Consider the following 22,322-nt stretch of genomic DNA (forward strand, 5'->3'; position numbering starts at 1 on the left):
TGTTGTTCAGTTCCTGCCATTTTGTCTTTGTGCTTTATTAACCCACCAGGATGTTCTGTAACCAATCAAGCAAGTTTAAGTCAGATCTTTGTGGCTGAAAAGAAAGTTATATCATTAGTTATCTAGTCATTTTGAGATATATTCATATTTTTTCATTGGGGGTGGTTGTTCATTATATGCACACTTTTTCAGAGCAAACCTTTTGTTTTAATCTTGGCACATGTTTACATTGTAGGCAAAGACTGGGGTCTTCTGTCTTAAGTGAACTGGTTTTTAAGAGTATAAAGTAGTGGAATGTCATTCTGTTTGTGTTTAATTTCAAAAGGCAAAATAGTTTTCCCTTTACTGGAAAAAAGTATTATATAATGCTTTTTGAATACATAACTATAATACTGAAAAGCACTGGCCTCTTTTAATCTTTATAGTTTTCACAATGCTTTTAACCCCAAAGACCTCAATATATGAACAAATCAGACTCCTGCAACAATTCATAGAACTGGTTAAACATTGGAGACCAGACCTGATTACTTTTTGAAAGGACCAAGTAAATAGAATCTCCAGTTACAAAAAATGAAACTGTCTGAAACTGTGTTTAGTTTTTGACAGGATTGTTTTTCTTCAGAGAAATGTAGATATTTGCACACTATTATATCATTCACAAATCTCCTTAATCCAATTTAGGGACACAGGGGGCTAAGCTTATCTTGACAATACTGGACATAAGGCAGGACACAGTCCTGGAGAGGGGACCAATGCATTGTAAAGCCTATGTATGCATACAACCATATAGGAACCTATGTGTAATCACCAGCTAACCTAACCTGCACAGCTTTTGGGATGTGGTAGGAAAACTAATGTACCCAAACGAAAAAGCACATATATATAGGTGGCATATGCCAGCTCCACACAGAAAACATCTGGACATAGGTTTCAAACCTAGGATGCTGAGTCCATGAAATGACAAAACTAATTACTATATTACCATGCTGCACAACCTAATACGCATTTTATTTCAGTCTAGATTTAGTGATAAATTAAAATTCTAATATATATTTGTAGTTTTAACAGTTTGCTCTTAAGATCACACTCATATCCTGAATTATTTATTAAAAAAAAAAAATTACTCCTATGATGTAAACCTGTGATTTATGTACTGCAGTTTTGAAAGGGTTTCTAGGAAAAGGAGCTGATGAGTAGAATGAATTGCCAACAGGGGAACACTCAATGGCATAAAAGTATCTAAACTGTTCAGAGCTGACAGATTTATCTTGCTATTCTTGATTTTGTATTGCAGCACTGGCTGACAGAACTGGAGATTTTCGCCATGATATTTGCTGCTGCTGTCCATGATTATGAGCATACTGGGACTACAAACAACTTTCATATTCAGACCAGGTTGGTGATTAAAAAACTGATGCATTTTTTAACATCCAGCTTTTTGTGTTATATAATCTATGTATATTCATTGTGCATTTTGGGTAGAAAAAGTAAAAATCACCCTTTAGTAGAATAACCCTATCTCAGGAGTCTATTTCTGAATATGTTAATGTAAATTAAATTATGCCTTTAATGAAGTTTTTTTTTCTATTTAAAAAAGAAGGGAAAGAACAGCATTCAAATTACTTATCTATGTTTAAAAAATGGATTTGTAAATCATTAAGAAACTGCAAGGCCAAGAGTGAGTATTATTTTCTAAATTAGGTGGTGCAAACTGAAATTAAGCAAAATCCTACTAATGTAACATAAATCAATGTAATTATACTCTCTGTCACTGAAACTCTGACAGGATCAGGTTCAACATATCTAAAGCCTCCAAAGAATTGAGGAAAAGTTTCTGAGAGTCAATAGTTTGTGTGAAAGGCTCCTGAAAATACAGCAGCTGCAAGCAGAGTTTAACAGTTTTGTTTTGCTAATCTTTGTACCATTGCAGGTTATTCACCAGACTTTAACTATTTACATTTCATTTAAAACTGAAAAAATTGGGGAGTTCCTAAATTTTAATTGTTAGTGTATTTATAGATATACATACAGTATATACTGAATATATAGTGTGCAAAAAGAAAAAGGAAAGGATCGATACAATGAAGTAGATAAAGCAACACAAATTTGGTACATTTTCAGATTTGGTCTCTGCATTACAAAAAACATATACCGTAAGGAATGTCCAGAGGAGAATGACTTGGTTGATTCTGGCACTGAGAGGTATGATCTATTAGGAAAAACTGGAAGAGTTGGATTTTTTTAATTTGAGCAAACAGAGGTTCAGATGTGATATGATTACAGTGTTTAAATTTATTAAGGTTATTACAACATTGAATCCTTGTGGTTACTTTAAGATATTTTTTTCAGTAGGAATACAGAGACACAGTTGGAAATATGTTAAATGTAATTTTTACAAAATATTAACAAATTTTCTTCACACGAAGAATCTTAAGACACATGAAATAAACAATCAAGTAGTATGATAGAAAGCACCACTATAGGGATCCTCAAATTTTGACTTATTCTGGAGAATCTAGGTGATAACTTAGAAGCTAAAATACATTAGAGACCAGATTCAGATCTCTCTTGTTATTGAAATGGCAAACCTCTTTTCCTCTAGTCCTCTTAGAGGTGGTAAAGCTTCATGTTTTCCTCACTAGAAGGTATCCTAATATCTAATCTGGAAAGTTGTGGTTCAGTAAATTATTTAGGAACCTAGCAGTGAAACTTGTTTCCTCTGTTTGTATGAAGGAGGTATCATAATGTTATTCCGAGATAATTTTTCCAGGCAATGTATTATTTCAATATGTTAATTTTGAAAGTGAATCAGAGGAGATATTTAGGTATACCAAGTGACAAAAAACATATTTCAGGCAGCAGCACTCTGGATGTCTTTGATAACAGTTTATTCAAAACAATGCCTGATCAAGTAATTAACTCAAGTAGCTAATAAGGAAATAATAGATCTTATGGATGTTGTAGAGAAAGAAGTGACAAATCTGAGTCAATGAAGAAATGTGCTAATTAAGTAAGAGTCTTCTGGGTCTTACTGAAAACTATGCTGAGTGAAAGATCTGCGGATGGTGAAGAAGAAGGAGGAGGAAAGTAAAAGATACTGGATTTGCAGAAAAATGTTTTCAGATGATAGGTATTTACTTATAGATAATAGTCATCTGGAGCCTCATGTATAAACGGTGTGTACGCACAAAAATGTTGCCTGAGAACGTTTCCACATTCAAATCACGATGTATAAAACCTAAACTAGCCATTTCCACGGTAGCTCATAACCTGTTTTACGTAAGTTCTCCACTCGGTTTTACAGACTGGCGGCACCCAGCGTCAAAGCAGTGCTATTGCTCCTGTGTGGTTACCCATTCTTTTTTAGATCCACATCCCTGACGCGGCTTTATAAATACACTGAAATTAACCGCATATTGTTTATTAATTTAACGCATCTGATTGTAATTAACCTGTAACAATATAATGGTCCACAGGATGGTCAAACTATTCCAAATACCATAACTGCTTTAGCGTTGTTACTCTCACTGCACCTTCTTCTTCTTCTTTCAGCTGCTCCCGTTAGGTGTTGCGACATCAGATCATCTTTTTCCATATTACTCTCACTGCACCACTCGGAGTATTTATATCACTGTATCTGAATGTGAATCACAGCTGTACAGCAGCTGATCAGAAAGAGAATTATTTGTATAAAGTATCAAGCACACGCTGCCTCAGCCATGCTGTCTATTGAACTGCTCTCATATGACAAACGCTTCAGAGTCTTTCCTGTACGGACCTCGCGGTTCAGAAACAGTTTCATCCCAAGAACTCTAAACACACTCAATCAGACGATCAAGTGCTCCTTGTAGAACTGTTTGTGCTTATAAGTACAATTACCTCACTGTAAACTTGCGATACAGTTATAATATTGCACAACCTGAGCCACTTTATAAAGCGCTTATTTACATATGACGACGATATCATTTTTAAGATGAAATGCAGCAAAATATGTTTATTGTATTATACAGATAAAACTTTAACTACACAGTGCCGCAGCACTAGTGAGCTGCTGGCACTCCGTTCATGGATTGTTCCTGCCTCGCGCTCTATTCTTGCTGGTGCTGACACGACACTGGAAGGACAGATGGATAAAACAATTAAACACGTACTATGAAGATATTTCAATGTTCCTTAAAAGTTTTGAAGAATCGGCGTTCTAAGCTTACAGATGTCTTAACGTCTATTACAGAGCTGATTGTGTGGCGATTGGGTATTTGGAGAAAGAAAAGTAAGGACAGGAATTGGAGGTTAGTACGTTTGAAAGAGACAGTACTGCTACAATAAAGTATTTCATGGAAGGTCGCGCATGACGCAGCAATCATCTTGCGTGAGACTTGAACAATCACCGCACCACTGTGTTCCCATGTTTAATAACATGCTTTAATTCCTGATCATCATGAAAATTATATCACGTATACATCTCAGTATTTTAATTATCCAGAGAGCTGTAATATTACGAATGTCATGGATTCTGTGTCCTGTCGGAGGAAGAGAAAGCCCGGAAGCACGTAGTGATTCACACACATAGAGCACATAGAAGATCAAATACAAAACAAAGCATTTAACATGTTACTTTAGTTACGATGGGATTGAGAAAATAGTAAATTAAACGATTTAGGATGAAGTTTATGATGTTCTACTTTAATGACAAAATAAACTACGTGATTAAAGTGGAAATTTAGAGATTAAAGTTGACATTTCATGCTTTTTTCCCACTGTGTGCCTTTTTTTTTCCCTCTGTATCCTAATAAGCTTTCATATGACACTCAGAGAGTGGGCTACGACTCGCCTTTTCATGGCGACTTTGATATGTGACAACTTCTTTTTTATTTCGGCACTGTGTGACTTTGTAAACTTGAGCTTTCAAGTTTCTCCGGCATGCTATGTCACTCAATCAACTTCCTTTTGTTGATTATATCACTGTTTAAACCAACAAATAGTAAGTTTTCCTTGCCTCCACTTAGTATTCGCTGAAATTCTTCTATTTTCCCTCTTGCTTTTGCCATTGTCTTTTCACAGAAGGCTGAGTTTAAGGGCTATTTCTATTGATTTGCATATTAAAAGAGGCATAATTCTTTGAGGAGTTGTTGCAGGACAGAAGGCGCGTGCACGTGCGTTACTTTCATGCTGACCGGGATTTATGGAGAATAGAGCGTGGAAGTTGATGTTCACACTGATTTATGCATCTGGATTTTTTTGTGCGTAAGCACATTTCCGCTTTTGTGCTTACGTCATGTTATAGTGCGAATTCTACACACGCCGTTATGCATGAGGCCCCTGGAGATTTGCACTGACATCTGGTGACTGAAAGCAGAAAATAAAAAGAAGATCTGGGCTTTGCCTATACAGAGATAATAAAGGTAACCTAGAGAAGATATGAGTATGTATGGAATCCTCTTTGAAATAGAATTGGGTGCCGGAAATATCTTTCAAGCACATCTTTAGGGAGTGTTTGAGGAACAGTATAAAACAAGAGACAAGAAGTTGTAAGAGGGTTGATAATTGAGATAAGGTTATGGGTTAAAATTTAAAAAAAGAAAAGCAGATTTAGTCATACCAGTGACCCATCAACTTTTGCAAGTCTCTTCTGATTCCACTGTTGTGTATCTAATAGGTTATAATGCCTGGAAGCCAGAAGTCGTTAAATGTTAATTGATTTTAGGAAGTCAAAACAAATCCTAGTTCTATGCAATTGATTGATGATCAATTCATTTTTGTATTGCTTGAACACATGTACACTTTACATATGTTGATGAAATTTTGCATACAGAACAGTCATCATGAATATAAATGATTCCACAACCAGAAGAAAGGAATAATATATTGTTTATCAGTGGAGCTATATGAATGGGCCTTTTTTGTTGAGTAAAGCCTCAATAGCTGTTAAAACAGAGCAGTTATGCACAGGGTTCACACAATAACCTGTTGTATATTCCAACTAAGCATTATACAAAAATTCCTCTAGTGAGCACATAAGATGTGTAGTTGGTTATACCTGTAGTGTATGTCCAAAAATGCTTCACATGTCTTCTATTGGAGATTGCTTTAGGAATTTGACTTTCCTGTACATCTTGCCTGAAGAAGGGGCCTGAGTTGCCTCGAAAGCTTGCATATTGTAATCTTTCTAGTTAGCCAATAAAAGGTGTCATTTTGCTTGGCTTTTCTCTACATTCATAATGGCTAACACGGTACAACACCCTAGTACTACTTTCCTGTAAAGAAATTTATTGTCATATTGGAATTTTTAGAGGATACATCCATATATGACCAGGAATCTATTTAACTGGATTATGCAGCTGTTTTTTTCTGAATCTGATTGACATCTTCATGAAAGAATCTGCATTCATTGAATAAAATGATCCAATGTTAATGTAGCTCACTTGAGTTCAAAACCAGTCTGTAAGCAAGTTACTGCAAGACTGCCAACTTTGCAAGTTTTTACTGCATGGTTTTAGGAAAGCTTAGAAGTAGATCCACTGGTCATTTTCTGGTAGTGTTTTGTATTTGACTTGAAAGTCTTTCTGTAATCATCATTTCCAGCATTGTCTAATTATCAGTTCATAGTATCATTCAAAGTAGAAAACAATTGGTCACATTCATCCCCCTTTTGGTGGATATTGCCACTGTTTCTGAAAGTAACTTGTTTTTATGGCACAAAAATAAAATGTTCTTGTAATAGTTATATAATTTATTCATAAACATGATTTGGATTTCTTGACATAAGTTGAAAGGCAAAAATTTAATACAAGAACAGTCTCTCACATTATCAAAACAAATATCCACTAATAGAAAAAAATAACTACGTGACAAGACCTGCATTCATGACCCACATGAGCTATAGACCCTTTTAGTCAAAAACACATTTTAGCACTTTTCAAGTTTTGGTCAAGTCAAGTCAAGTCGGGGAGCATGCACTGGTACAGTGCATTGCTGCACCCACTACATGACGAAACAACTCGGGATCCCGGTTGGCAACCCCCCAGGCAGACACACGGTCCAGTCCCACCCTCCGGAAATGACCCTCTATCTGCCGCAGCCAGGTGTTATGTGGGCGACCCCTTGGCCTGGTCCAGCCACTCGGGTCCCCAACAATGAGGATCTTATGAGCTGGATCACCCTCAGGAAAATGCGCCACATGGCCGAAGTGCCATAACTGACGCTCTCTTACAATGCAGGTAATGTGCCTCATTTGGGACTCCATGAGCAACCGCTCATTCAACACAAAGTCAAACCAACGGTACCCAATGATTTTCCGGAGAGACACAGTACCAAAGGAGTCCAGTCTTCATCTCAGGCCACTGTATAGCGTCTATGTCTCGCAACCATATAGCAAGATAGGAAGCACCAGGACTCTAAAGACTTGGACCTTCGTCCTTTTGCACGGATATCAGGAGCGCCACACACCCCTTTCCAGTGACCTCATGACCCCCCATGCTCTCCCAGTCCGTCTACTGACTTCATAGGAAGAGTCACCAGAGACATGCAAGTCACTGCTAAGGTAAATAAACCTCTCAACAAGGTCAACACTCTCTCCGCAAACAGACACACTGCTGATGGCTGTGCCGAAGAGGTCATTAAAGGCCTGGATCTTGGTTTTTATCCAAGACACTCGCAAGCCCAGACACTCAGACTCCTTGCTCAGTCTCTCAAGCGCCCCGATCAGAGTCTCCATTGACTCTGCGAAGATCACAGCATCGTCAGCAATAGTCAAGAAGTGTGAATCTTACTTCACCAACAGACTTGTTGTTTAAATTAGGAGATGCTATGATGTTACCTTCTAACAACCATTCATGAAATACTTTTATTCACAGATCTACTGTAAGTGCAAAATAAGCATTAGATGTAAAAATTATTTAGTTAAATTTACTGTAGTTTTTGACTTCTTTTTAATTATTACAGGTCTGACACAGCCATTTTGTACAATGACCGGGCAGTGCTCGAAAATCACCACGTAAGTGCAGCTTACCGACTTCTACAGGATGATGAGGAAATGAACATTTTGTACAATTTATCAAAGGATGACTGGAGGTAAGTACCAAGAGACAGTGAGTGACTTTCATTTGATTTTCTGTAGTTTTTGTTTAATAATGATTGTAATTTACTTTTTGCCATTTTAGGGCCATCTTTTTACTACTGTACATTTTTTTTTCTTTTTCCACTTACATTTTGATTAATGAATTCATGCACTATAGAGCCATTCACTTTTGCCAGTTAGATAATACCATGTGAACGTTTACTTACTGTATTTTGCCCTGGTTTATGCATCGGTCACCATGCACAGCTCACATCTGCATGTTTATTAAGTGGCAATGAGACATGCTTACAAAAAGGATGTGGATTCTATCATCAAAAATGTTCCCTTACAGATAAGTTGCACATTGTGTAAAAATATCTTCACAATTAAGTATACCAGTAAAATGTTCTTTGTATTCTCAATCTTTTCATTGTACACGCTTAAATATATCATTCTTTCTATTGCACTACAGAATAATTATCAGAACCAGATTGGTGTGTCCACTATAAACATCATTGTATTATAGATTTTGTGTCTACCATTACATTTAAGAAGTGACGTAATGTCAAATTGGGTAGTGCTGTTACTTCACAGATTCAGTGTCTTAGGTCTAGAGTTAGGTTGTGTGAAGTTGGCATTATATCCTCTGGGTACTTTTCCTTGCTCATTCCCAAAGTTGTAAGGGATAATGTTGATTCAATATTCCAATCCTCTATGATTTTGGATGTATACATGAGTGGCCCGTGTGATTGACTAATGGCCTGCCTGAGGATCTTTCCTTCTTTGAACCCAATGCAAGGGGCTCAGCCACCATTGCCCTCAATTGGATTATGGGAGTTTGGGAATATTATTTTTTACATTTGGCTTAATAGATTGAAGGTCTGTGAAGCTATAATACTCAATCCTGGTATTTAAATTACAGCATGTGAAACTGAAAAGTGACATATCAGCTGTTCTTCCTTGTGATATAGCATCAACAATAAGTTGTATACTTGATCTACAAAGTTGCGCATTTCTGTTAAGAAAAAAACCTTTTTTAATAATGCAAGAAGCTACTGAGGTAATAAATAATAATTCAGGCTAGTTTGTTTACATAAAAGCTCTTCTTTGTTTGAGACAGTAACTTTTGGTTTCTGACTATAGTGTGTTTGTTCACCATAAGATTTATGCATTTGTCTTACTTACAGCTATTAATTTGCTTTAGTCTAAAAACTTCATTTCATAAGTGTAAATTATCTTGAAAAGGATTTTGGCTGGTGCTGTTACTAGTATGCATGGGACAAAAAAATAAAGAAAAATTTGTAACAGCCTTTTCTACAAAACAATTACATTATATGCAAAATTGTCTTTCCAGTGTAGGAAACATTTTGTTGTTTTTACCATCTTGGACAGACATTGTGGAGAAAAGGGAAAGAATTTAATTTAGGGGACAAAAATGACAAAAAGCTTTACAAGTCACAAAGACACCCAGATTAATTTATTACAATGACTCCAGGAACACACATAGGTTTGACCTGGCTTGCACGGTCACACACAGAGACACATAAAACAGCTACCTAAAAGAACTGGTAATAAAGAGTATAATAAACAAATTAGGCACAAAAGGAAAAAAAGTTTAAATAAACAACGCATATGCAAAAGACCACCTGAATTCCCCAGACAGCAATAATTATTTAGCAAACAAAAACATCCGAAAATGAACTGAGCACAAAAAGGTTAACGATGAACACTCACAGTCCACAAAAGTCTGGTTCCACAGATGAGATGGTGGTGAAAACTGCATTTAGATACCAATTGAACAGTTTCCTGATGTTATTAAAGTTTTGTCCTAACTTGGTCCAGTTGTTTTGTGAAGATATGTAGAAATCGGGAGTGTTCCCTGAACAGAGAAATTTATCAGGCCAGACAAGCAGGCACAGAACCATAACATAAATTCAAAAATACCTGTAATTCAATGGGTGATATATAATCCAAGGTTGGGGGAAACATGAAAGTACAAAAGACAGGCGATCAACATTTTTTGTTGACTTTTTCTGGTGCACCTTTATAACCATATTTTTTCACCCAATAACCCCAGCAACAACAGTCAAAGCTAGCTAGTGGCGAAGTACTCAAGGGACTGTTGAGATATGAAGTTCATATAAGTTGCACTGTCACAAAGGTTCACCTGCATGCTAAAATGTTACTAGCTTTAAGTTTTGTGCCTTATGATGATGCACCCACTGTTTCAGAATAACTTGTGAATACTTCTGAAACTTTGTGATGCAATAAATTGTACAGCATAGATACCTTTACTTACTTTTGCTTTTTTTGCCTTTGTATATGGTGTTTTTCTTCATTTTCAATATCTTATTTTACCAGTTTTGTTTTGCCACCTTTTATTTTTATGAAAGTATATTTTCAGTAAGTAAAACTGTTCTTTCTGTGGTAAAATCACAATTTTTGTGAATCTTATATGTCAAATTTTTAATTATATTTGTATGTGTACTATATACAATATGTGAGGAGGACATTCTTACCAAGGTGGGGTTTTCCTTAACTTAAATGTTATTGAGTGCATTCCACACTGCAGACATTTTCCCATGAGTATTTGACACTATGCACTTCTGTCACACAGCCTTTCTAAATGCGCAATTTGCCAACTTTGGTGCCAGTAAATGTATTTATTTACTGTATTTGTTGGATGGTTGATACTGCTTTCAAAATTGAAAACATAGAGGTAGGCATTAAATGCAAGTTTAATTGAATCTAGAACTATTGTGTGTGTATGTATATATGGATGTATTTTGCATCATATATTATTCTTTTTCAATTTATATTAGGCATTATTGTGGCTGTTTTGTGGCTATGATCCACTACCATAAGTGAGGTGTAGTGTTTGCCTGACTCACAAAAGATGTACTGTATATCCCATTTACAAGCTGTCCATCCATTTATTAAACCTGTCCATTCTAACTTTTCAAGGTGGTGGGGACTTGGGTTCTGTGCTGGAATAATATGGCACAAGGTAAATGTCCTTTCATCACAGAGTACGATCACTCACATTTATACTGGGCAAGATCAGACATGGTAATCAGCCAAATATGGATGTCTTCAGGATAAGTGAAAGAATCCAGAGTACCTGTAGAGAACAATGTGAGCACACAGACTCCATATAGAGATGGACCAGTTAGGGATTTAAACCTTTTCTCCTAGAGCTGTGAGAATGTAACCTTGTCTATTGCAGGATTATGTCATACTTGGTAAATGTAAAAAAAGTCATAATAAAGTACAAAATACCAGGTAATATGAGGTCATTTTTTTCATACACTACATTTACAGTACATGGATCTATAGACTTTTTCCTCCTTAAAAAGTTTTTCTAATATTTCTCAAAACAAACATGTCTGTGTCTGGTATACTGCTGTACATGATCCACAATTTTTGTACATTTTAAAAGTATACTATGATGTAATTTGCACATATAGTTAAGTAGCCCTCTGTTTTCGTAACAATTACAGAAAAATGTGTTGTTCACCTGCACATATAGTAGGTTGGCATCGGGAGTTAGTGAAGCCATTATGTCTGCTGCCCCTTCATTTACATTGAAAATAAATAAATATATATATATATATTGTGACAGACAGAGGTTTTGTCCACCTCTTGAACCCTCAGGTACCACTCTGAACACCAGGTAAAAGTATAAATAGTATTTATTTTACTAATATATCGTGCACAAAGCACTCTCCACACCACACTCATAAACACAATAAACTATTCAATAACCAATAACACAATCCTCCTCGCCCAGACACTTTGCCACCCTTCCTCCCAGCTCAGCTCAGTGTACTGGGCTTCCCAGAGTCCTTTAATACACCCTGACCCGGAGGTGTTCCCATTCAACAGTCCATAGTTCCTTTTCCCTTCCGGGTCAGGGTAAACAGTCCTTTTCTTCAACCCGGGAGCACATCGTTTCTTCCTGTCACGTGACCGTGACGTACTCCCGGGTTATAGGGCACATGCGAGCCTACGAGCCCCCCTACAGTGACGCCTGGTGGCCCCCAAGGTATCCAGCAGGGCTGTGTATAAAAACTACATAGTCCATGAGGCCCTGCTGGAACTCGGGGCATGTCCACGCTGCTGGGAGAGCTCCTCCTGGCGGTCTGGGGGTGAGGGCCGGAGAAAGAAGCCGGCAATCCACCACAATATATATATATATATATAGTGTGACAGTTTTAAGGGTCCCAGTGACCCCTTGAACCCTCAGACCAGACGTCAGACACCAGATAAAAGTCCAAAATGAATTTATTATAATAATAAATGTGCACAAAACATCCTCCACTCCACAATACTTAAGAAATCAATAATCACAATCCTCCACTCCCAGACGCGTTGCCACCCTTCCACCCAGCTCAGCTCAACGCTCTGGTCTCTCATAGTCCTTTATATAGTCCGTGACCCGGAAGCGTTTCTCTCTCTCTGTCCATGTGACCGTGAACACTTCCGGGTCAGATAAAAGCTCCTTTTCTTCAACCTGGAAGTGTGTCATTCGCTCTGTCACCATGACTAAGACGCACTTCCGGGTTATAGGTGAAACAAAAGTCTCTGGGCCTTCCTGCAGGGTCCCCTGGAGGTTCCCATGGTATCCAGCAGGGCTATGATGAAAAACTCCACTGTCCATGATGCCCTGCTGGAACTCGGGGCACCTCTATGTTGCAGGCAGGGCTTCACCTGGCGGCTTGGGGGTATTGGCCAGGTGAAGCCATATTCCACTATATATATATATATATTCACGGCATTCGTAGTCTGTGTCACAATCTGATTGTATGGGTGGTTACCTACCAGGTAACGCTTGTGGTTGGCCAGCAAGTCTGCTAACATCTGCCATGGTGCCCTCAGTTGTGAGAAGCAGATCATAGAATGGTTGAAATAGTTTACTGTCAAATAATGCAAAGAGTACGCGCAGCATGGTCATATTTTTCTAAATAAGAAAACATCCATCAGTCTGAAACAAATACATATAACCACGTGATTACTCTCTCTATATATATAGATATATTAAAATAGCAGCAAAAATGAAACAAATGATAAAAATTCTTGCCAGGTTTCTAAAAAAATTCTTGAACCACTCCACAGAGAGAAAATCTCATTTACCAATTTAATATAAGCCATCAGTTTCCAATTGAGTTATGAGAAGTAAATTACATTTTTTCCAGTTAATTAAGATGAGTCTCTGTGCAAAAAATGTTGCATATGTATTTAATAGAATAGAATAGAATTGAACACAATAGAATAGAATGCCTTTTATTGTCATTGCACAAATGTACAACAAAATTTTAGTGTGTCCCCCTAAATAGTACAAACAATATAATAAAACAGAATCTTCAACAGATTCAACATATACATTGCCTTTTAAACTATACACATGCATTAGTGTAAACCAATAAAACACTGAGTGCCTCTGTATGCATACATATATACAAGGTGGAAAAATATAAATAGTAAATAGTGTAGTTTTTCCATTTTATAATGATTGTAATGAGTCTCTGAGATATTGTAGTTTGGTCCGATTGATGCTATGACTGACAGTGAAAAACATAACATTCAAACCACCTTGCGCTTAGATGCAGTAAACAGTTATTTAATAAAGTTTACTTCTCTGATAGTGCTCATATAGAAGGTTTTCAATATTCTGGATGTGTGTGTCTTAATACAACTATAACACCTTCCTGAAAGCAAACAATGAAAAGGTAGTGGCCTGAGTGATTTTTTGGCCTGTTGGAAACATCAAGTTCTATATATATATCCTCTAGTGAAGGTAACTGGGTGTTGGTACTTTTTTGTTCTATTTTTAATGACTCTCTGAAGAGCCTTCTTGTCAGCCACAGAGGAGCCAGCATATTATACCAGGATGCCACAGGTAAGTATGCTTTCTACAGAGTAGTGATAGAAGGACACCAACAGCTGTTTGGACAGGCCAGCCTTTCTCACTATCCTTAAGAAGTAGAGCCACTTCTGTATCTTCTTCACAAGAGAAGTTGTGTTAACAGACTATGTCAGCTCCTGAGAGAAGTGTGTGCCAAGAAATTTAAAGCTAGGCACTTTCTCCACTATGTCTTTTCTGATATATATAGGAACAGGTTCCTCTCTCTGTCTCCTGAAGCTGATAATCAGCTCCTTTGTTTTAGAGGAGTTAAGTGCCAAGTTGTTGATAAAGCACCATTCAGTCAGTTTGCTGACCTCATCCCTATAAGCAAATGCATCACCATTTTGTATCAGTCCTATCATAGTGGTTTCATCTGCAAATGTGATGATTATATTTGTGCTATATATTGCTGCTCAATTGTGTGTACAGTATATCAAGAATAATGAAGAGGGCCCAGCATGTAGCCCTGTGGAGCTCCAGTGCTCAGTGTCAGAGTCGGAGAGTGGCAGGTCCCTAGCCTAACATTTTGCAGTCGGTTTGTTAAGAAGTCCTTGATCCATCTACATGTGTGCTGATTGACACCCAGGTTGAGTGGTTTAGTCACCATATTGCTGGGGATGATTGTGTTAAAGGTGGAACTGAAGTCCACAAATAAAATCCTCACGTATGCCCCCAACTGAGTCAGTGCAGTGTGGAAAGCTGTATTAATGGCATCTTCTGTTGGCCTATTGGCTCTGTAGGTGAATTGGTGCTGGACCTAGGTGGGTAGAAGTGACGATTTGATGTGCCTCAGGGCTAGCTTCTGAAAGCCCTTCATTATTTTGGGGGGTGAGAGCTACAGGTCTATAATCATTATGGATGTTGATTACTGTCTTCTTTGGAACATGCACAATCATGATAGTCTTAAGGCATTTGGGGACAATGCATTGTGACACAGAGAGAATTAAAGATGTTACTGAACATTTCTGCCAGCTGATCTGCACAGTCTCTAAATATTCTCCTTGGAATTCCATCTGGGCCATTCCTTGGATTGACACAGTGGAGTGCTCTTCTGACATAATTTGTGCTGACAGTAAATCTCATATTGTTAGTAGTTGATGACAGTGCCATCCTGGTTTTTGCCTCAGTCACCTCATTCAACTCAAAATGGGCAAAAATTGATTGACTTCCTGTGCTAGTGAGTCTCTGCTGTTGATGGTTGGGTCTTTACTGCCTTTATAGTTTGTAATGTGATGGATGCCTTGCCATGCACGTCAGGAGTCTACATCATTGAAATATCCTTCAGCCTGTAATCTACTTTTGCACTCTTGATGGCTCTCTTCAGATTAGATCTGGCAGCACTATATAATTCACCAATGCCAGTCCTAAAGGCTGTATTGCGCTCTTTTAGCCAAAATTTGATGACTTCTAGTTTACTGTTTGGGAAGCATCGAATGTGCTTGCCAACAGTGACGCTATCTACACAGTTCTGTATATACAACGTTGTAAAACAGGACATTGGATGTGTACTCCTCTATGTCTTATTATGCAAATAGGTCCACAGTGTATGCATTCAGAACAGTCCTGGAGTTAGATGGAAGCCTCCATAGGTCAAGTCTGGATGATTTTCACAGTTGGCTTTGTTTTACTAATAAGAGATCTGTATGCAGATGTGAGACAAAGGGATAAGTGGTCGGATCGGACTGGCCTAAGTGTCCAATGTGTTTTTGCCTTTCGTAGTACAAGTCACATGTTGGTAGAATTTAGGGAGGACTGTTTTTCAAATTTGCTTGGTTTAAGGCTCGAGCTATGATGAAAATCCCATCAGGGTGAGCAGTCTGTTAGCAAAGTGTCTAATGCTGTCTTGGTGTTAACGCTTGGGGAAGTATACACCGCCAAAATAATAATGACCATGAACTCCCATGGCAGATAAAAAGGTTGACATCTTACTGTATGTACTCTAAATCTGGCAAGCAGTACCTGTCTATGATGGCTACATTAGTGCACCACATATTATTAGAGTAAATGCACAGCCCCCCTCCTCTTCTCTTACCAGAGTTTTATTTACCCAAATATTGTTGTTAAAGGATATGGAATAATTTTAGACTCAAGACAATATGAAAGATATACAACAATTTTAAGCCAAAATAATCTGTGTAGAGAGCACTCCCAAAACATATGACCTAGTAAGGCAGAGACATGTTGCTGTAGTTAACAATTAGGATCTTGTTCAGGAGCCATTTTAGACAAGAAATATTTGGTCAATCTATGCATTTTTTTAGCTGTATCGTAAGTGCCTCCACCTCTTCGGTCAGATGAGTTTAGAGTCTGAAGTGGAGCAGAGGTGGATGAGGAGGAGGAGGTGGAGAAAGGAGAGGAAGAGGCCAATGTGTTAAAAATAAAATGGCTTGCAGGTAGAAAGGAGCAAATAGCTACAGGTCTTAACATGTGTGATGGATGGGCCGCCAGTAGTAAGTCAGATTGACTAGAAATATGCAGAATAGGCCCATATGTCTTATTTGTCATGTCCTTTTTGTCTTTTGGTTACCTACACTTGTTTACCTGGAACTTTCAAATAAACCCCTTAGTAACCTGTGATTTGCACCACCTTAGGCTCATTCTGGGCAAAGAAGGTCCATTACATGGTGCCCCTTTGTTATCTGAGTAGTTATAGTCTAATCATGTAAAGTGTTAGCATAGTGTGGGGCTCTAAATGCCTATACTCTACTGTATATATTGCACTGTATATTGTATATTACCTATATCTGTTATTGATTAACTGACTGAATATCTAATTTAAAAAATAATTTCAATGTAATTGCTATATGTAGCTAAGCAACTCTCACCTTAGAGACATTCCTGATCAAATATATATTGTTACAATTGCATATACCATCTGGTTATATACAGTTCACATGTCTGTGCTCTCTTTTCAAATTACACTGTTATTTTAAACTCAAATATGCCCCCTGGTGATGAAATTGACTCACATGCATTACAAGAAATTTGCAGGTGGGTGTAACTCTAGAATGATGGTTTATAGCAGGGATCTCAAACCCATAGTGGCTGCAGGTTTTCATTCTAACCCTTTTCTTAATTAGTGACCTGTTTTTGCTGCTAATTAACTTCTTTTGAATTCATTTTAATTGACTTAAGATGTGTTCCCCAGTATTTCTTCATTGTTCCTCTGAATTGCTTAATTTCTTACCTTAAACAGAAATGAAATGTGAAGTGAGTGAGCCAACAGAATATCAATTAAGTCAGGTCCTCAAACTCCAACCAATTTCACTCCAACCCGTTGCTTAGTTAGGCGCGGGGTCTTGTTGTTAATTTAATCCATTCTTTAATTCCTTGTTAATGCTCTCATTGTGCCATAGCATACATTTTACAAATTGTTGATTTTTTCTTTACTTTTCTAAGAGCACTGTTAAAATGTGTTGGGACCCTGAGCAAATCAACATTCCTGAGACCTCCAACCTTTTAATTTTCAGATATTGTATGATGGTCACAGTTTGCTGGTTGTGTTTTGGTTAATTTTGTATCTCATTATTGTTTGGCTGCTAATTAAGGAAAAAGAAACAATTATTGGGTCTGAGTCTTTAAAGCAAGTCAATTAAAATGAATTCAAAAGAAGTTATTTAGCAGCAAAAACAGGTCACTAATTAAGAAAAAGGCTATAATGAAAACCTGAAGCTACTGCAGCCTTCCACGACTGGAGTTTGAGATCCCTGGATTATAGTTTGTAATATGATAATACAAGTTCAGAGAGGCTATGTTTGGATTACTGTAATCATCCTTCTCTAGTACTATTGACATTATTATTAACATTTCTCAACAACAAGCAGCCTTTTCTCTGTCTCATCAGCTTCCTAATACTAATCATAACAGTTTTCAGCATTCCTGGAGTAGTGTCAACTTTAGGATTTTGAAGCTGCATTGATTATTTTCCATTACTTTATAATCATTCTAGTTTTAGTGTGCCCATCTGTTCATTCTCTCCTTCTGTTTGCTTTATTTGAAGATCTTTAAGCATTAGCAAATAGGAAATCATAGGAGAGCTGACAGAAGTTTTCTTATGCATGAAGGGAATATGTGGAACTGATGGAAGAGGTAGCTAGAACAAAGGTTTTGTTTTTAAGGGAACAGAAAAAGCAGGATAAAAGTAAGCACACAATATCAAATATAACAATAAGCAGATGAGTAGCACAGTGACCCAGAAAATAACATTTATATCTCACTATGCATGGACATCAATTTCTTTCCTGGACTGATTTCCTCATTCAACCCTGTAGCCTCCCTAACTTTGCAGTGAAGTGGTTAATGATTTTATCATTCCCACAGCTCTATGAAGATTCATTATGACTATTAACCTTTTATGTAGCTTACTAGCTGCACTACTCATCTGAGACGGGTGGAAATCTAAGTAATCGGCATAGACCACAGCATTAACATTTGCAGTGCACAGCACAATGCATATGTCTCTGATATATGCCATTAGATATCAAATTCATAAAAGCAGTGTTAATATTTGTGGATGCACCATCTATTGACATGACAGAGACATAGCAACTGGACGGACACAGACACTTATCCTTATATTAAGATGTACATTATATTCCTGGCATATCTCATTGATGGTGGTAATATTTTAAATAGAATTTAGTAAATTTTACATGAGAGGGTCCAAATTTATTTATTTATTTTTACACTAGGACTCATTCAATTCTGGTTATGACACTGTCTGTTTGTTTATTTTCATAAGGTTTATCAAAGATATTTATTTAGCTTATAGATGTTTTAGCAAATACCATTTAAGCTTTGTGGTCTGCTTATTTCAATCCGAGTGCTTTACTAGGCAAGCTGCCACCCAGTCTCATAACCTTTGAGCCAGAAATCAAATTCAAACTATGAAGCTGAAAGGAAGCATTGCACCTTCATTGTGCCCTAACTTGATATATATATATATATATATATATATATATATATATATATATATATATTATAATATTGTAATAAATTACTATACATGTATAATAGAATGACTGCCAATGATATTTTGGTAAGTTTGGCTAACAACAAACAATACTTTTTAATAGCAAATAGCCTTATTAGATTTTTCGAAGTGTTAGTTTATATATTATAAATTGTTACTTTATGCTAATGTTTTTATTGAGAACCAACTTTTGTAAGTTTAATTTACAAAGCAATATAACCTTGATATTTGTAATGTAAACTTCCTTTTCTTCATGCTTGATCAAAAATATCACTATTTAAAAGACATTTCTATTATATTTGTCTTCAATATTAGAGAACTCCGTGCTCTTGTGGTGGAGATGGTGCTTGCTACAGACATGTCCTGTCATTTCCAACAAATCAAGGCAATGAAGAATTCCTTACAGCAACCTGAAGGGTAAGTCTCTGCAAACTTTTTTTTGGGAATAGAACAAGGAAAGGTTTGACTTACACAATTTTTCATCACAGTGAATAGTGGACAAAGTGAAGTCATGTCCTTGAATTAACGATTTTCCATAAATAATGAAATCTCTTAAACACATTTTTAGTTAATAGAATATGGTTAGGTGTATTTTCTCACACTACACTTTATTCCTGGAAGAATCTTTTTTGTAGCTTGTGATAAAATGTTCCACCATAAGTTCAACAAAAATGTAAAATGTTCCTAAACTTAATATTTTTGTGTAAGGGTTATGTGTTTCTGAACAATTAATCTTCCCCACAATTCTGACAGAGTCTTAAATAGACTAACCAGGGCAGGATACTGTAAATCAAGAAAAGTCATTGGAAATCCTTGAATGAGTAAAGTAGGCCATACATTGTCATAATGTAAAAGATCTGAGGGGTTCCTTAAAACTGTCACAAGGATATTTTCCACCAAACCTTGGAAATATGGAATCTACTGTAGATACTGTATGGGCAGCTTGTGATGCAGGTTTATACTGAAATACTGGAAAGTCATCAGAGGGTGCTTTGTTGGAGCGTAAAATGCACCGGAGATTCTCATCTTGAAAGAAGGCTCTAGGAGTCGGAGGATAGGCAAACAGAGTAATTAGTTTTATTGCAATAAACAATAATGCAGACTCAACCCAATTAAGCAAAGCTGAGTTGAGCCCCAAACAAGCCAAAAGTTTACAGTTTATGTAATCATTTCTTATCATTTTAACTTCGCTTGAAACAGCTCATTTGCTGCTTATTCTGACTGCCCACTCTAGCTGGCCTCTTGCAGGCCCTCTCTGCAGCCACCAATATTTCTTGTACCTTGTCACTCATTATTATTCCTTGCTTCCCTTATTTCCTATCCGGCCCTCAACTGGCAGGTGCTCCCCCTTCTCTGACCTCGGGCTGCCTCCATTCATCATTCTCCCCTTCTCTGTCCTTTTGGGTTATTAAATATTGGTGTTTTCTCTCTTAGCTCAGTTAAAAAGAAATACAGTGATCCCTCGCTATATCACGCTTCAACTTTCACGGCTTCACTCTATCGCGATTTTTTCTCATACACGCTTACGTCACTACGCATGCGCTTTCTGAGAACTTTTATCTAATCCCCACGATGGCTCCTAAACGTGCTGCTTTTTCTAAGCCTTCTAACAATGAAACTAAGCGCCGGAGGAAGATGCTTACCATCCAGGAGAAGGTGAAACTCTTGGATATGATCAAAGATGGCAATACCCTACAAAAGCCTCCTCACGCATATGAAAAGACAGCGCCAGCAACTGCCTATCAAGATGTTCTTCAGCCACGCACCCAGACACCCACTGCCTACTCCTAGTACTCCTTCAGTGGAAGAAGACAACGACGCACCTGCTGAAGATACTGCACCACATTGTCACGCTTGGGTCACAGATTTGCACAGAGACACAGGAGGTTGTAGAAAAAAAAGAACTTTATTCAAAGCACTGCAAACAAACATTTGTCTCTTTTCAAAAGTTTAAACGTGCTCTATGACAAGTCAGAAATGACAGTTCCACCAGGAGCAGAGAATGTCTGAGAGAGAAACAAAACAACCAATTCCAAAGCTGAGAGGCACTGCACAATACTTTTAAGTAAGCGGAGTACCGCGTGAGAGGTTTATCGCGCGTTATAGCACAAGTAAGAAGGGTAAGGAGCAATGTGAAGATAGACTGTCAGCTGTTTCAGGGGTTTTCCCAGGGGCATCTGTGTCCTCTGAGGGTGCGATCAGCGCTCCAGCTTACAACCTGAAGACTCTCCTACTGAGCTCGTGCCTTCATAGGTTAGTGGTTGTGTGTAAGAACTGTGTGTGTGTAATTAAATGTACAGTACAATAATAATAATATGATATTTGTAACATCTAATATGTCTTATTTTCTCTTATTTTGTCTAATATATTGTGTAATACGAGTGTAATGGTGACTAAAGGGTGTTATTTCATGTCTAGAGGGCTCTAATAATGTTAAAAAAACTTATTTAGAAGGTCGTAAACAGGTTTTCTATACTCTAACTGCGAAAATATTCGATTTATAAATAAAGAATCCCACTTTGCAAAAATTCATTTATCACGGTAGAGTCTGGAATGGATTAACCGTGATAAACGAGGGTTCACTGTATGGCAAATGCCTTTATTTAACTATTTACTTGGCATACCTGACTTGTGTAAAAGTTCACCTCAAATTTTAATGCTTATAAAAGTTCACACTAAGTTTATATCTACTTGTGCCCATACATGACTTTTTATTTTCTATAGCTTCAGGCATGTTATTCTAAATATGACTTACTGGGGCTACACAACATGTTTTGTATGTAGTCTGCAACAGTCTTGAGGTAGGTAGTACGTGTCAAAGCAAAATCCCCATGAATGTCAGGTCCACAGGTTTCCCAGTGAGACAAATCAAATCTAAGTTCTTCCCTTGCTCTGACTGCCAAATTTGCCTTTATTGTCCACATTCACACTTGTGTTGTACAAGTCAAAGAGCAGCAAGAATGTCATTCTAATTAGTACATGTCAAAAGGGAACCGAGGTCAGTCTTAGAGAAGATAAAATACAGTAATTATTCCTTATGATAACGCCAACAAAGGAAAATCTTCATTAAATTATGGGTACTGTTTAAACAGCTGCAAAAGGAAGACTGCTTACTAGGCCTTCACTGTATTCCAAATCATAATCACCTACAACTCGCTTTTTGATCTTGCTTTTTCCCTGGAAAGCAACAAGAAGTCAAGAAAAATGACACCTTTTATTGGCTAAATAAAAAGATTACAATATGCAAGCATTCCAGGCAACTCAGGCCCCTTCTTCTGGCAAGATGTAATCAAAGCTTGCATATTGTTATCTTTTTAGTTAGCCAATAAAAGATGTCATTTTGCTTGACTTTTCATTACATCCATAATGGCTAATACGGTACAACACCC

At 37.3% G+C, this 22,322-nt stretch overlaps 1 protein-coding gene across 4 annotated transcripts in view; it reads left to right on the forward strand.

The window, feature by feature from the left end:
- The window catches only part of LOC114653083 (dual specificity calcium/calmodulin-dependent 3',5'-cyclic nucleotide phosphodiesterase 1C-like), a 930,233-nt gene that overhangs the window by 729,297 nt on the left and 178,614 nt on the right, over positions 1–22,322 (forward strand). For all 4 annotated transcript variants that reach the window (XM_051929365.1, XM_051929364.1, XM_051929366.1 and 1 more), the window contains 3 exons: positions 1,295–1,395; positions 7,942–8,070; positions 19,249–19,350. In XM_051929365.1, coding sequence (XP_051785325.1) covers positions 1,295–1,395; positions 7,942–8,070; positions 19,249–19,350 — 332 coding nt within the window. The remainder of the gene's footprint in view (positions 1–1,294; positions 1,396–7,941; positions 8,071–19,248; positions 19,351–22,322) is intronic.

This window comes from Erpetoichthys calabaricus, chromosome 6, assembly GCF_900747795.2.
Source record: "Erpetoichthys calabaricus chromosome 6, fErpCal1.3, whole genome shotgun sequence".
NCBI lineage: Eukaryota > Metazoa > Chordata > Cladistia > Polypteriformes > Polypteridae > Erpetoichthys > Erpetoichthys calabaricus.